Raw genomic sequence first — 12,856 nt, 5'->3', positions numbered from 1 at the left:
GATCTTGAAGTGCCTAGGGCATGCTTCCTGAGAAGAGTGGGCTCATTTGGGGGCTTTGGGACATGTGCTAGTGTATATATTCCTTATGGGGCACAGAGGGTGTGGATACTGCAGCCAGCCATCTCAGTACGGTGTAATACCCACTCTACACATGTGATTGACCTCAAAGAGAAACTGCACACAGGGACTCAGGTGAGCTTCCTAGCTGATAACACTCCACATTGCTGGCCTTCATGGTTACTGGAAGAAAAGCTGGCTGCCATGTTCTCTGAGACTGAGCCCCATGGAAGCTTGTTCCTGGCATTTCCCGGAGAAAGAAGTACTTAGAAAAGGGCTTGTGATCAGGGGCTTTTTTTGGAGGAGGCCACTAATTAGTTCTCAGCCACTTAGCCCTGAAATAATCACACAGAAACCATATTAATTAAATCACTGCTTGGCCCATTAGCTCTAGCCTCTTATTGGCTAACTCTTACATCTTAATTTAAGCCATTTCTATTAATCTGTGTATTGCCATGTAGCTGTGGCTTACCGGGTAAAGTTCTGTCTGGCTCCAGTCAGGCTACATGGCTTCTCTCTGACTCCGCCTCCTGTCTCCCAGCATTCAGCCTAGCTTTCCATGCCTAATTAAGTTCTGCCCTGCTATAGGTCCAAAGCAGTTTTCTTTATTAATCAATGGCAATCACAACATACATAGGGAAATCCCACATCATTCGTCTAGGGAGGAAGAGGTAACAAGAAGGAAAGGCTGGGATGTGCCTTTCAACTGTCTGGGTGGAGGATGGCAGGTCATTCTGTCCCTCTTAGGTTTCTGTCAGCATGAGAGGAGTGGCTTTAAGGTTCTTTATAGAGATTCCTTTTTTTTCCAAGTTTTGTCACTTTGAATGTGCATTATTTTTATAATTAAAAATACTCTGAGCTATAGGCAGGTAGCATGCACCCAGGGAGAACTGCAGTGGCTATTACATCAGGGAGTTCAAAAGTTAACTAGAGGCTGGCATAAATAGGGCAGAGTGGAGTATATGGAGTCTAGACTGCAGAGCATGAAGGGACTCCATTGGGCTGTCCAGCAGAAGTATAACAGGAAGGAGGTGCACTGATGGAAAGGAAGAGATTTCTTGAAAATGAGATGGAAAAACTGAGTGGTCTCTCATGATTAATGTTAGAGGCCAGCAACTGCCATAGTTGAAGTGGCTTCTGTGGCCAGCTTGGTAGAGGACATACCAAGAGGATAAAGAAACAAAATTCATAGTGTTATAAACCTAAGTGGTACCTCCTTATCCCCTAGTCATAAGTCCTAACCATCAGTTTGGAAGTATTTGGATGCAGCAGATAATAGAGGGTAAATAAAGTCATTTGGTTGAAGCCTTGATCCCACCAGATTTGTGCCCTTATAAGAGGAGATACCAGAGAACTTTCTAGGAACACATAGTGAGAAAGTAGCTAGTCAGAAGCCAGGAGGGAACCCCTACCAGATACTGAATTGGCTGTCCTTGATTTTAGACTTTAAGCTTCTGGAGCTGTGAGGAAATACACGCCTTCGTGTAACTTGCCTGTCTCTGGTAGTTTGCTGTGGCAGCCTGAGCTGACCAAGACCCAAAGAGAAGCAGATCCTGATGTGGCTTCCCATACTAGTGTTCCCGAACTCTGAACAAAATGCTTCAGTGTACCATGGAGGGAGCTGGCTGGGTGCCTAAGACTGTACTGGCTGCCGACACCCAAGATTTTGCCTCCTGATCTCATCACTGGGTACTACAAACTGCTCCTTTGGGGCAGCTGCGCCTTTCAGGTCCACAGGTGCTGTTCTGCCACTTTCCATGAAGTCAAAACACTTCCTTTTTCTCAAGCTGTCTTTGTCCCATAGATTTCATAGCAGGGCATTGTTTAATTTCAAACATATTGGGACATCCCAAGCCCCACAGGCTGGCTCTCTTTCCATCTTGTTTTTTGTACTGCTGGGGATGGACCCCAGGACTTTATGACAGCTAAACAAGTGCTTTAGACCCAGATTCACTTGCAGTCCCCCAAATATCCAGGTTTAGGGGGCAATTTTTTGCTTATACTATGGGGAAGGAAACTAGATGATTTCCTAGGACAGTGTGTGACTCATCTGCTCTATGTTCTCATTCCTGAGGTTGTCACTTGTGACCATACCCCTAGGCTATAGTATGTCATAGGCCTGAGCCTGAGCACACACCACACAAGTTCCGGGCCATAGGCTCCAAGACTGTGGGGCAGGGAGTGGGGATAGCGAGAGGCATAGGTGGAACAGGATGCCTGGCGTCTTATCTACTCCAAGGGCCATGAACAGAAGCCACCGGAATGAAGGTATTGGTGAGAAAGTTGATGAGGCAGACACTCACCTGTCCCCAGACCAGCTCCCCAACACCAACAAATAGGCACCAGAGCCACTGTTCTGTGGACAGTGGTGAACAGCTGAAGGGCTTCCCACCAAACTGGACGATGACAATCTGGGGGAAGGAATGGAAAGTGGTGGGAGGAGGAGCAGTTTATTACCAGGGTGGCTCCTGACTTCTCTGCATCCTGTCTAGCCCTCTACAAACCTTGCCTTCCAGACTGACTTTGTCTCCTGGGAGCCAGACCAGTTTGGTCATAGACAAATGTTTGCTGGCGTGTCCTGCCTTTTGGTACCAGGATGTGTCATTGTGTAGCTTCACATGCTGTCACCCACCCCCACCTACCCTCTGGTGCCTCCAGCCTCCAGGTGAGACTCAGCTGTCCGCACCATCTTTCCAGCTCCAGCAAGGCTGTTTTCACATTTGCCTGCTCTGCATGGCCCTATAGTATAAGGGTCACCCTGCTTTGGCCTCCTGACTTCCTTGTTGTCTACTTTAGAAGAGGTCCTACACCCAGGACAATATCTTAAATGCTAACCAAGCAATCCATAGCATATCACCCAACCTAGCTCAAAGCCATTTTCCAGGCAACCGGGGCCAGTCTATACCCCATGGTGGACTGAAATGATTTCATGCTAGCCAAGATGAAGTCTGTTGATTCCCTTATTCATTTGGTCCTGGGAAACCATAGTAAAATTCCCCTCTCAGTGGTTCCTTACTGGCACTTAGAGGTGGCCACCAATGTATGACATGCCCCTCTTCTTGGGATCTGTGAACTGTGAGATACATTTCTATGACAGCCATTTCCTGATTTGTGGGACTTACTATAAATGATGTTTTGTTTGAAGACACTATACTTTAGAACATTCAACCCCTCCTGGGGAGCTAAGCTTGCCACCCTGCCCACAGTGTTGTAGGAGCCAAAGTTTAACATATCAACCATGTGCACAGCAAGCCTTTCCTAAAAAATATTGTTCTAGAACACCAAGGAGTTGAGGTGCTAGAAATCAACATGGTTGACCAGGAGAGAGTTAGGGAAGAACGGTTCTGGAAACCATGTGAGAAGGATGGGAGGACAAAGGCTCCCCATAGCCCCCTGGAAGCTAGTAGGTTAGATGAGAAAATGAGCTCAGCGATGTTTGGAAGACGCAGAACATCTGCTCTAGAACGTGGAAGAGATTTGGGTACAAGAAGGCCAATATCAGTGCCCCTACACCTTCATGTCCTACCTGAATTCCAAAGGTGCCCAGGACAATGGTGCAGAAGATGGGGTTGCTGAAGATACCATCAAAGACATTCCTCTCACCATGGATCTTGCGAGCATTAATCTCATTGAAAAGCTGCATCATGACAAAGGTGTTAAAAATGATGGTATAGTGCTCGGAGGGTGGCGAGTGCAGGGGTGCATTCCTTCCACTGTCAATGTCGAAGAAGAGCTCTCCTGAAGGGAAGAGAGAGGCAGGGGCTGAGAACGGAGATCTCTCAGCCCTAGTGGCCACTCTTCCCCCACCACATCTGCCCCATGGATATATAGTAGGGTACATGTTGAAGCAGGGAGGTATGGGTCAAAGGTATAGATCAGGCCTGCTTTCTTCAGTCTATAAGTGCTGTATCCCATCCTGTGCCAGACTGAGGACACAGACAGGGCTTACACATGAAGCATGTGCCTCTGGTTTAACTTACCAACAAAAAGCAAGGTAAAGATGATGGTGAGCTGGTAGACGGCATGGCCAAGGATGTTCTTCATCATGGTACGTGAGATGAGGGGCTTGTCTCGGCCATATGGCTTCCGCAGCAGCAGTGACTCAGTTGGGGGCTCCGTTGCCAGGGCAAGTGAGGCAAATGTATCCATGATCAAATTCACCCATAACATCTGCACAGCTTTGAGAGGAGAGTCCTGCAGAGAAGGGCAGTCACCTTCGTGTGCGCTGGCCATGCAGAACTATAGAGTAACCTTAAGATGCTAGGATATGAAAGCCTGCCACTACTAAGGAGAAGCTCAGTTTTGTCAATGTCATGGGAATCTCAGGTTTGCAGATGTTTTCCACTGGGTTTCCTAACTCCCACCTACCTCCCTCTCTTCTTGCCTGATGGCAGTGATCTCAAAGTTATGGTCTGAATTTCACACACAGAGGAGCAGGTAAGCTGGAGAGGCAATTGGGAGTGGCTGCTAATGGGTGTGAGGTGACCTCTGACCTCTAAATAAACGTGAATGCACGTGTATGTACACCTTGCCAACACAAACACACCAAAGGATCAAGCTAATCACTCAAAATAGTTAACTACTTTTTGACAATAATGTCAACCATCCCTAACAAGAAATAAATTCTGGCCTCCAACCAATGGGGAAGATGAAAGCATTGAGAAAGGGGAAATATGGAATTTCTCTGAAACTCAGTCATTCTACTCCCAGATCTCAACCCGAGAGAGTGGACGACATATGCATATTGAAACTTCGACATGAGCGTTCCTAGCAACACTACACTGCAATGAAGCGGAAGTGGTCCAAAGTATGGTCAGCTGATGAATGACAAACATAATGGGGCCTAGTGGACTCCTGTGCAGCTATGAAAATGAATAAAGCGCTGGGCCAAGCTGCAAGATGGATGAATCTTGCAAACATGCCAAGTGAGATGTGGGGTGCAAAGGCCATATGTTGAATCTCCAAACTGGCATAGAGGCACAAACATAATTGACCTGAGTTCAATTATCTGGGACCCAAATGGTGGAAAGAGAGAAGTTATTCATGCAAGTTGTCCTCTGGCCTCCACATGTGCACTGCAGCACATCACATGCCCATCCCCCTTGGCAAAAAAATGTAAAAAATAAACCCTAAAGGCCACATGCCATTTCATTCCACTGATACAAATTATCTACAACAGGCAAATAAATAGAGGCAGAAAGAAGTGGCAGTTGTCAGGGGCTTGGGGGTGGTAGGTGAAATGACTGCTGGTAGGTGAAAGGTTTCCTTCGAGATGGATGAATGTGTTCTGGAACTAGAAGGAAGTGATGATTCACACTGTGAATATACTAAAAAATCTACTAAACAGCTACCATGAAGAGATAAGATTTTTTGTATATGATTTTGATTTCAATAAAAAGAATCTGCAACAAGCAAAACACTTGTTCTTAACATGCCCCTCTTGAGTCCACATTACTGCCATTAGAAACCAACTGCCTCTTATAGGCCCCTGATGCCCACCTGAGTGATACAGGCACCTGTGAAGGCCACGATCACAGCCACCACGTTGACTGTCAACTGAAACTGCAGGAACTTGGAGATGCTGTCATAGACATTGCGGCCCCACATGACGGCCTTGACAATGCTGGTGAAGTTGTCGTCAGTCAGGATGATGTCAGAGGCCTCCTTGGCCACATCAGTGCCTGCGATGCCCTGGAGGATGGTACACAAGCATAGTGCTTATTTCTCAAGTCCTCCTTGGGCACCCAGCCCACCTGGGATGGTCCCCTGCCTTTCTCTTCCAAATAAGGCCTTATTTGAACAGCACTTGTTTTAATCTAACACACTCTACACTGTGAACTGCATGTTGCCACATGTGGCTGTGAGGGGGCCTTTGCTGCTAAACAACATGGTTGTTAACAACATGGCCATCCATACAGCCTTCCACAAGCCCCTGGGCAGCTACTCACCAGTCCTTTGTCTGGCTACCTGAAGAAACCCTGAGAAATTTGGGTTGTCTGTCTGGGTAGGGTAAAGGACCCATTCCCTGGCTCCATGGCAGATTTTTGCTGCTCCACCACACAAGCTTGGGCATAGCAATAGACATCAAGTCTGTGTAGCCCTCACACACTCCATCTTGGACTTAGTCTTGTGACACCAGTCACCCTGGACAGTTCAGCCTGCTCTCTACTCCAGGTTGTGAGGTTCAGGAATGCTGTGCTTCCCCATCCCACCGCTGAACCAAATATGACTGAGTGAAAGGTTCTCCTTTCTGCTGGGGGAGGGTGACACTAGGCTGCTAACCACTGTAAGTTGGGGGCAGGGCTCACCATGTGGACAGTGTCTAGAAGGCCGCCCTACTCAGTAAGAAGAGCTAGATGTATATAAACAGAAAGAAAGAAACCAGAAGAAGAACTCCCTGTGGTCTTTATTCATCACTCTTGGGGCCAAGGGCTACTTTGAGTGGACTAAGAATAGGTGATTGTGGGCAGGTACCACTGTTGACAAGCCACTGTTCAGTGTTTCTCTCTTTCTTCAGTGGTGCAGTTGGGCTCCGATGTAACCTCTGGTATCTTCACACCAGATGTCTTTAAACAAATCACATATATATTTGTTAATGGTCAGAGCCCATACAGCCACAAGCAGTCAAGGTATGAGTGAAGGAAGCTTCTAGAAGTCTATCACCTGCCCTGATACTGGCTCTCGACTTTCTGGTGCAAAGTTAAGTCCAGGAGAAACACGATTTTATCTGTGTGATTAACTGGTCTGGCACCAGATGGCTTACCATGGCGAAGCCCACATCTGCCTTTTTGAGAGCTGGCCCATCATTGGTACCATCCCCAGTCACAGCCACCACCTGCCTCTGCTCACCAGTTGTGCTGTCAATAATGCCTGGAACACAGAATGCATTAGGGTAGGGTTGAAGGTATCTGCCAAAGTTTGGTATGGGCTGCTTCTGGGCTCAAGTCAAACTTATGGGGTCACGTCCTCAGGCTTTAATGGGGTAACTTCATCCACCTACTTCCACCAAGGTCCTTTGCTCAGTAACATAGGCTGGCAAGATTTGGTAGAAGGGAAGGGTCCCACATTGTCTCCCTGTCCCAGCCTTAGTTTCCCCATTTGTTCCAGTGAAGGGCAGCTTCTATGAGCCATTATTAGTTTGATGTTTTCTAGTCATAGTCTTTAGAATCTTCGACCCTAGAATCTAAGAGCAGGTGACAACATTCAGGGATGCCAGAGACAATCACATGTTGAAGACGGTGAACACATTTGATTACCTTTGACCAGCGTGTGTTTGTCAGTAGGAGATGACCGGGCGAGCACCCGCAGCTTGGGCCACACCTTGTCCAGCCGCTCCTGTTCTATCTGGAGAAAATAATGGAGGCATCAGAGTCTAGGCTGCAGATAGGCGCTGTGGCTGGTAGTGATGGGAAGAGAGAGGGATGGGAGAAGCAGCAGCCCGGGACAGAGATGCAGGGAGCTACCTCGCCTTTCTCATTCCGAATCCTTCTGTTGAATTCCTTCCCTTCCAGGCACAGGAAGTCTTCACCTGGGTGGATGATGCCACACTTAGCTGCAATAGCCCGGGCAGTGTTGATGTTGTCTCCAGTCACCATACGGACTGTGATGCCAGCACGCTGGCATTTGCGAATGGCTTCAGGAACCTGGGAGATATAAGAATGGGTGGGGCTGGCAAGACAAGCCCATATTTTGTGTCTGGTATAGATTTGCAGAATCCCAAGTCCCAGCAAATATGGAAGTATAGTAAAGCCTATTGTTCAAGGGCAGGGTCTCTGGAGTGTGGTGTGAAGGAGTTCAGAGGATGGCCTGCAGTGGGTAGCTAACCTCCCAGCCCCCAGCCCACTGTCCCTGACATCTCCTTCACTGTGGCTGCTCACAGGATGAGCAGTGACTTAGACCCAGCTATGCTGAACTCCTCCCACTCTTGTCTAGTTTGTTTTCATTTTTCAGCATAAAACTCAACCATTTTCCTCAGGAATTAATCTTTGTCTCAGCTGTAGCTTTTATATAAAGTACTCACTAGAGGGAGTAGGACATTACTTGGGATCACAACACATGCATTTCTTTTTCAAATAACATAGTAGGTTCTAAAACTAAGGAAGGAGAAAGAGAACCCCAAGCACAAAGCACTAAACAGGACAAGAGGGTGGGAAGCCATGAGACCAGCCTGGTCATTGCAGCATCGTAACAGTAGTAGGCAGGTGGGAAGGATAGTTTCCAAACACATGGTATGTGTGGCCCTTCAGGCCCTGGGGCTGCAGACCAGGTCAGATGGAATAGCATATGCACTGAGGAGGAGAAAGGCCAGCTCAGAGTTTGAAGAGTTGGAACAGGAGAGGCCTAGGTCTTTGACTTCCTTGGTGGGTACCCCGTGAACAGTGGTGGGCTGTCTGCTGAACTTGAGGGGAAAGAATGTAGGAGATCTCTAGATTTGGCCTAGTCACCTGAACTAGTGAGCCTAGAGCAGGCAGGGTGGGCAAGAGGAACAAAGAAGTTTGGGGATAGTCAGGATCAGGAAAGAAGTAGACTGTGGCAACCAAGAACAGAGTGTCCCTATTGAAGGCTTTGATAGTGATCTGATAATCAAAGCCAGAACTGTTAAGTGACAGGGAAGGACATACCTCGGATAGAGTGGTAGCTCATTCACTGCCTCTCTCTGTCTCTCTGTCTGTCTCTCTGTCTCTGTCTGTCTCTCTCTGTCTGTCTCTCTGTCTCTCTCTGTCTCTGTCTCTCTCTGTCTCTGTCTCTCTGTCTCTCTCTCTCTCTCTCTCTCTCTCTCTCTCTCTCTCTCTCTCTCTCTCTCTCTCTCTCTCTGTGATGTGTCTTCTTATTTATGCTCAGTCTCAAGAACACATTCTGTTCTCTTAGGGTCTTAAGGTGCTACTTAAGACCGTGAGTACAGAGAACTTCCTCTCAAGTAGGGGCGTAAGGCCCTCTGCAGCTTCATTTCCCAAACTGGCTGGAAGCTGCCTTCTCTGCTGCTTCCAGGTGACCATGTTGAATCTGGAATCTGGGAACTTTGAACAGAGTTACCCTGGGGTCCAGGTGCAGCCAACACTCCAAGGCCTACCCACACACTCAGTCTCCAAGCTCTCAGCCTCCCAGCCAGGTGGCAGGGATACCACCCCAGAAGATACCCTACCTTGTAGGAAAGACTGTTCTCTCCTTGTCTGCTTTGACCGGTTTCCTGTTTTCTCCTCAAGGCCCCTTTAGCATAAGCAGGGAGCTGATGTCTGTAGAAGTTCCTAGGTCTAGTATTCAAATGTGGGACTTCTCTAGACACAGCTCTCTTCCCCCCTCTGGTGGCCATCCTGTGCTTTCCTATGCCCAGAGAGTTTGGCTAAGACTCATGGAGATTTCACTGATCCCTTGTGCTTGCCCCAGAGCCAGGACCTGATATCTTATCTCCCAGTATCATTATTGCTGAACTCCCTCTTAGACACTTTTTTTGGGGGGGGGGGACTTGAGACAGAGATTCTTCTCTGTGTAACAGTCTTAGCTGTCCTGGAACTAGCTCTTGTAGACCCAAGCTGGTCTCAAACTCATTGAGATTCGTCTGCTTCTGCCTCCCGAGTGCTGAGATTAAAGGCGTGTACCACCACCGCCCGGCACTCCTTCTCAGCCATTTTAAGTCACAGAGGAGGTTCCCTGGATCCCTCAGTTATCACCTAAACTGAGATACATTCTTCTTTTCCTGAGCTTCAACCCTGGACCACCCCTGCCCCATGGTATCCACTGAGGCTAGGTCCGAGTTATATCTTTCTTAACACTTGTCTGTGTTTCACATATCCCGAGGTGAAAACTTCCAAAAATATTATTGTATAGCTGGCCCTGGGACTCACTCTGCTGCCAGCCCAGCCTAGGTCTCTTGTGCTGACTATATTTCTCACTCCATTCCCAACTGAATACAAGGATATACAGTTGACAGTGACCCATGGCCATTCCTTTAGATGTGGGGAGTATTTGCTTTAGAACCAGGTGCCTTTGCTTTGTGACCTTGTATGCAAAATTTCTCCTTCCCTGTCCTACCCAAAGCTCCAGAGCAGTTCCCACAGATATGTGCTTTCAGGCTAATGGGCAGAATCAAGGTAGTCTAACATGAGGTGGATACCAGCAGACAGGGCTGGGAAGATAGAGGGCCCTTTCACAATATTTTCTTCAGGATCCACTCACAAGAATCCCCCATCTTCAAAGAACAAGAAATACAAACATCACATAAAATGTGTTTGGGTCAAAGGCTTCAGTGACCTCCCAATGTCAAGACCATCAATAGGCAGACAACCTGTTTCATTCTGTGCTTGCTTCACCCATATGACCCTTGAGAACCATCCCCTCCCCCACATCTGGCCTCTATCACTGGAAGCTACTCTCAGTGACTTCATCATACATAGGAAGATGTTTCTAGGATTTCTTTCCAGTCAGAACGTATGCTCTAAACTTTCCATTCCCATGGGTGTGCCCTTAATCTCATTCAGACACAATTAAGCCTTTGACTGACAATTGCTCACCATGTCCCCAAACCAATATCCAACCAATTCAGCTGTTTCCAGTTCCTCAGTTTCCCTCATCTCGGCCTTCAGTCCACCTGTCCTACAGACACTCAGGATCTCCTTTTGTGCCTGGTAGAAATGGAGTGTGAGCCTTGTCCAGAGGCCAGGCAGGCCCACGGAGCTCCCACAGGTCAAGGACAAGAGGCCTTGGCAAGGGCATCAAAAGCACTGAGGAAGGTCCCATGGGCCTGAGGGACTCCAAGTCTCTGTTTTCCAGGCTGCTCTATCTATAAATAGGGTGGGAAGAGGTGTGACATCTTGCAAAGTCAGAAGAAAGTGACTCTCACCACGCATGTTTGTGTCCCAAGCCTATAGTGTGGAAGTCCAGGGTGGAAAAAAGCCACCCTGTCACCTATAGGACAACCTTGAACCTGGGGAATATTTATTAGAGCAGTTTCCAGAAAAGGGGCAGCTACCTCAGGTCGCACAGGATCCTCGATGCCCACGACGGCTATGCAGGTAAGCTCACCCACCACCTCATTCTCATTGTCCCAGTCGGGCTCCTGGATTGCAGAGAAGTCCCTGTAGGCAATGCAGATGGTGCGGAGGCCATCACAAGCCATAGGTTCAATGATCTTCTTCACCATGTCATCCCGGTCCCGAGGACGGAATCCTCGGAGTTCACCATTGCTGTTTAAGATGTTGGTACACCTGGCAGGGGAGGGGTGGTAGGGTGAGGCAGGAACGGGGAGTGAACAAGAGGAAATAGTGCTAGACATAATGGATTATGATGGTACTTTAACTAATGATATTCCAAAGAACAGAGGATGCAGATGTGCACAAACAGGGAGAAGGTAATGTGACCACAGGTAAGAAATAGGACTGATGCCTTCTAAGCATCAGAATTCGGGAGAGGCAAGCAAAGATCCTCCCTTCCCACTCGCAGAGAGAGCACAGCTGGCTCACATCTTAACTTTCGATTTCTAGCCACTAGAAATGTGAAGTAATAAGTTTATGTTGGTGTGTGTGTGTGTGTGTGTGTGTGTGTGTGTGTGTAAATCAAAAGTCAAAACTAGGGTATTGTTCCTCAGTCACTGTCCACCTGTTGTTATTTGTTTTGTTTTAGAGACAGGGTCTCTCACTGGCCTAGACTTGCCGAGCAGGGTAGGCTAACTGGTCAGAGAGCCCCAAGGATCAACCATCTCTGCTCTGCTTTCCCAAGGTTGGAATTATAAGGATCACCACACCCAGCTTTTTACATGGCTTCTGAGGATCAGACTCAGGCCCTTGTGTTTTTGAGGCAAGAACTTTACCAATTCATTTATCTTATCAGCCTAAGACTTCATTATCTTAAGGCATCATAGGGCCGTTTGTTACAGCAGCCTGTGAACACTCACACCCTGGCTGGCTAAGATAGCCAGGTGAGAGGTGGAAGCCTAAAGCTTATGGTAGCTCCCCTACAGACTCTATAGGACAAGGATGCGGAATGTAGGTGGAACCCAAAAGTAATGAACAGTCCTCTGAAAGAGTGGAGCAGGAACAACATGTAGCTATAGCTGCCTCAGTCCCAGTTCTGACAGTCTGGGAGCTTCAAAGGGGACAGGCCTAGGGAAGGCAGCTACAGCAGAGTTACAGTTGAACTTAATGGGGCCTCATTTGGAAGGTGTCACAAGACTGGAAAAGCTGGCTATCAAGGTTGGGGGGTGACAGAGAGAAACTAACAAAAGCCACCATAGGCTGACATCTTCCTAGGGTCATGGATTCACTCATATAATTCTCAACACTCCTGGGAGGTTCATATTTCCAGGATCCTCATATTATATGAGGAGGTTGAGCTGGGAGGACAGAGTAGTAACTTCCTTATGTCCCGGGCAGCAAAGGGCAGAGTAGCTGGTGGCCAGCCTCAGTACCCATCAAAGGAGCAGCACAGAAAGAGAACCAGGGCCTTCAAATGTAGCATTTCATCTTACCCCAGTAGGGAGTGCTTCAGGTGAGAGGTGGCCTTCACTATGGGCTGCAAAGGCTGACTGGGCTGTTTGGGGACAGTATTCTGAGTAAGGCAACCAAGTAGAGATGTATTTGGTGGTCAGATCTGCTGAGAGCATGGGGCAGACTGAGCCTGGGGGAAGAGAACCCTGGTGTCCTCTTGGAGATTCTGTTTCCAAGGCCTTGAGTGTAGATGACAAAAGCCATGTGCGTGAGGCAGAGGGATTCAGGAAAAGAGAAAGGCCAAGACCAAGGGGAAGTATGCAGGATGAGAAGGAGTAGGAGAAGCAGATATGCCTCCTTCTTCTTCATTGAGATGCAAG

The 12,856-nt window shown here is 47.9% G+C and overlaps 1 protein-coding gene across 6 annotated transcripts in view; it reads right to left on the bottom strand.

The window, feature by feature from the left end:
• Atp2b3 (ATPase plasma membrane Ca2+ transporting 3) overlaps window positions 1-12,856 on the bottom strand; it is a 49,876-nt gene that overhangs the window by 16,026 nt on the left and 20,994 nt on the right. For all 6 annotated transcript variants that reach the window (XM_038316425.1, XM_038316426.1, XM_038316428.1 and 3 more), the window contains 8 exons: window positions 11,024-11,258; window positions 7,521-7,700; window positions 7,314-7,401; window positions 6,821-6,927; window positions 5,557-5,748; window positions 4,038-4,251; window positions 3,584-3,795; window positions 2,361-2,468 (listed from right to left, as the gene is read on the bottom strand). In XM_038316425.1, coding sequence (XP_038172353.1) covers window positions 2,361-2,468; window positions 3,584-3,795; window positions 4,038-4,251; window positions 5,557-5,748; window positions 6,821-6,927; window positions 7,314-7,401; window positions 7,521-7,700; window positions 11,024-11,258 — 1,336 coding nt within the window. The remainder of the gene's footprint in view (window positions 1-2,360; window positions 2,469-3,583; window positions 3,796-4,037; window positions 4,252-5,556; window positions 5,749-6,820; window positions 6,928-7,313; window positions 7,402-7,520; window positions 7,701-11,023; window positions 11,259-12,856) is intronic.

Source organism: Arvicola amphibius, chromosome X, assembly GCF_903992535.2.
Source record: "Arvicola amphibius chromosome X, mArvAmp1.2, whole genome shotgun sequence".
In the NCBI taxonomy this organism is placed as follows: Eukaryota; Metazoa; Chordata; class Mammalia; order Rodentia; family Cricetidae; genus Arvicola; species Arvicola amphibius.
The sequence above is the reverse complement of the archived record's forward strand: the minus strand, read 5'-3'. Positions and strand labels throughout refer to the sequence as shown.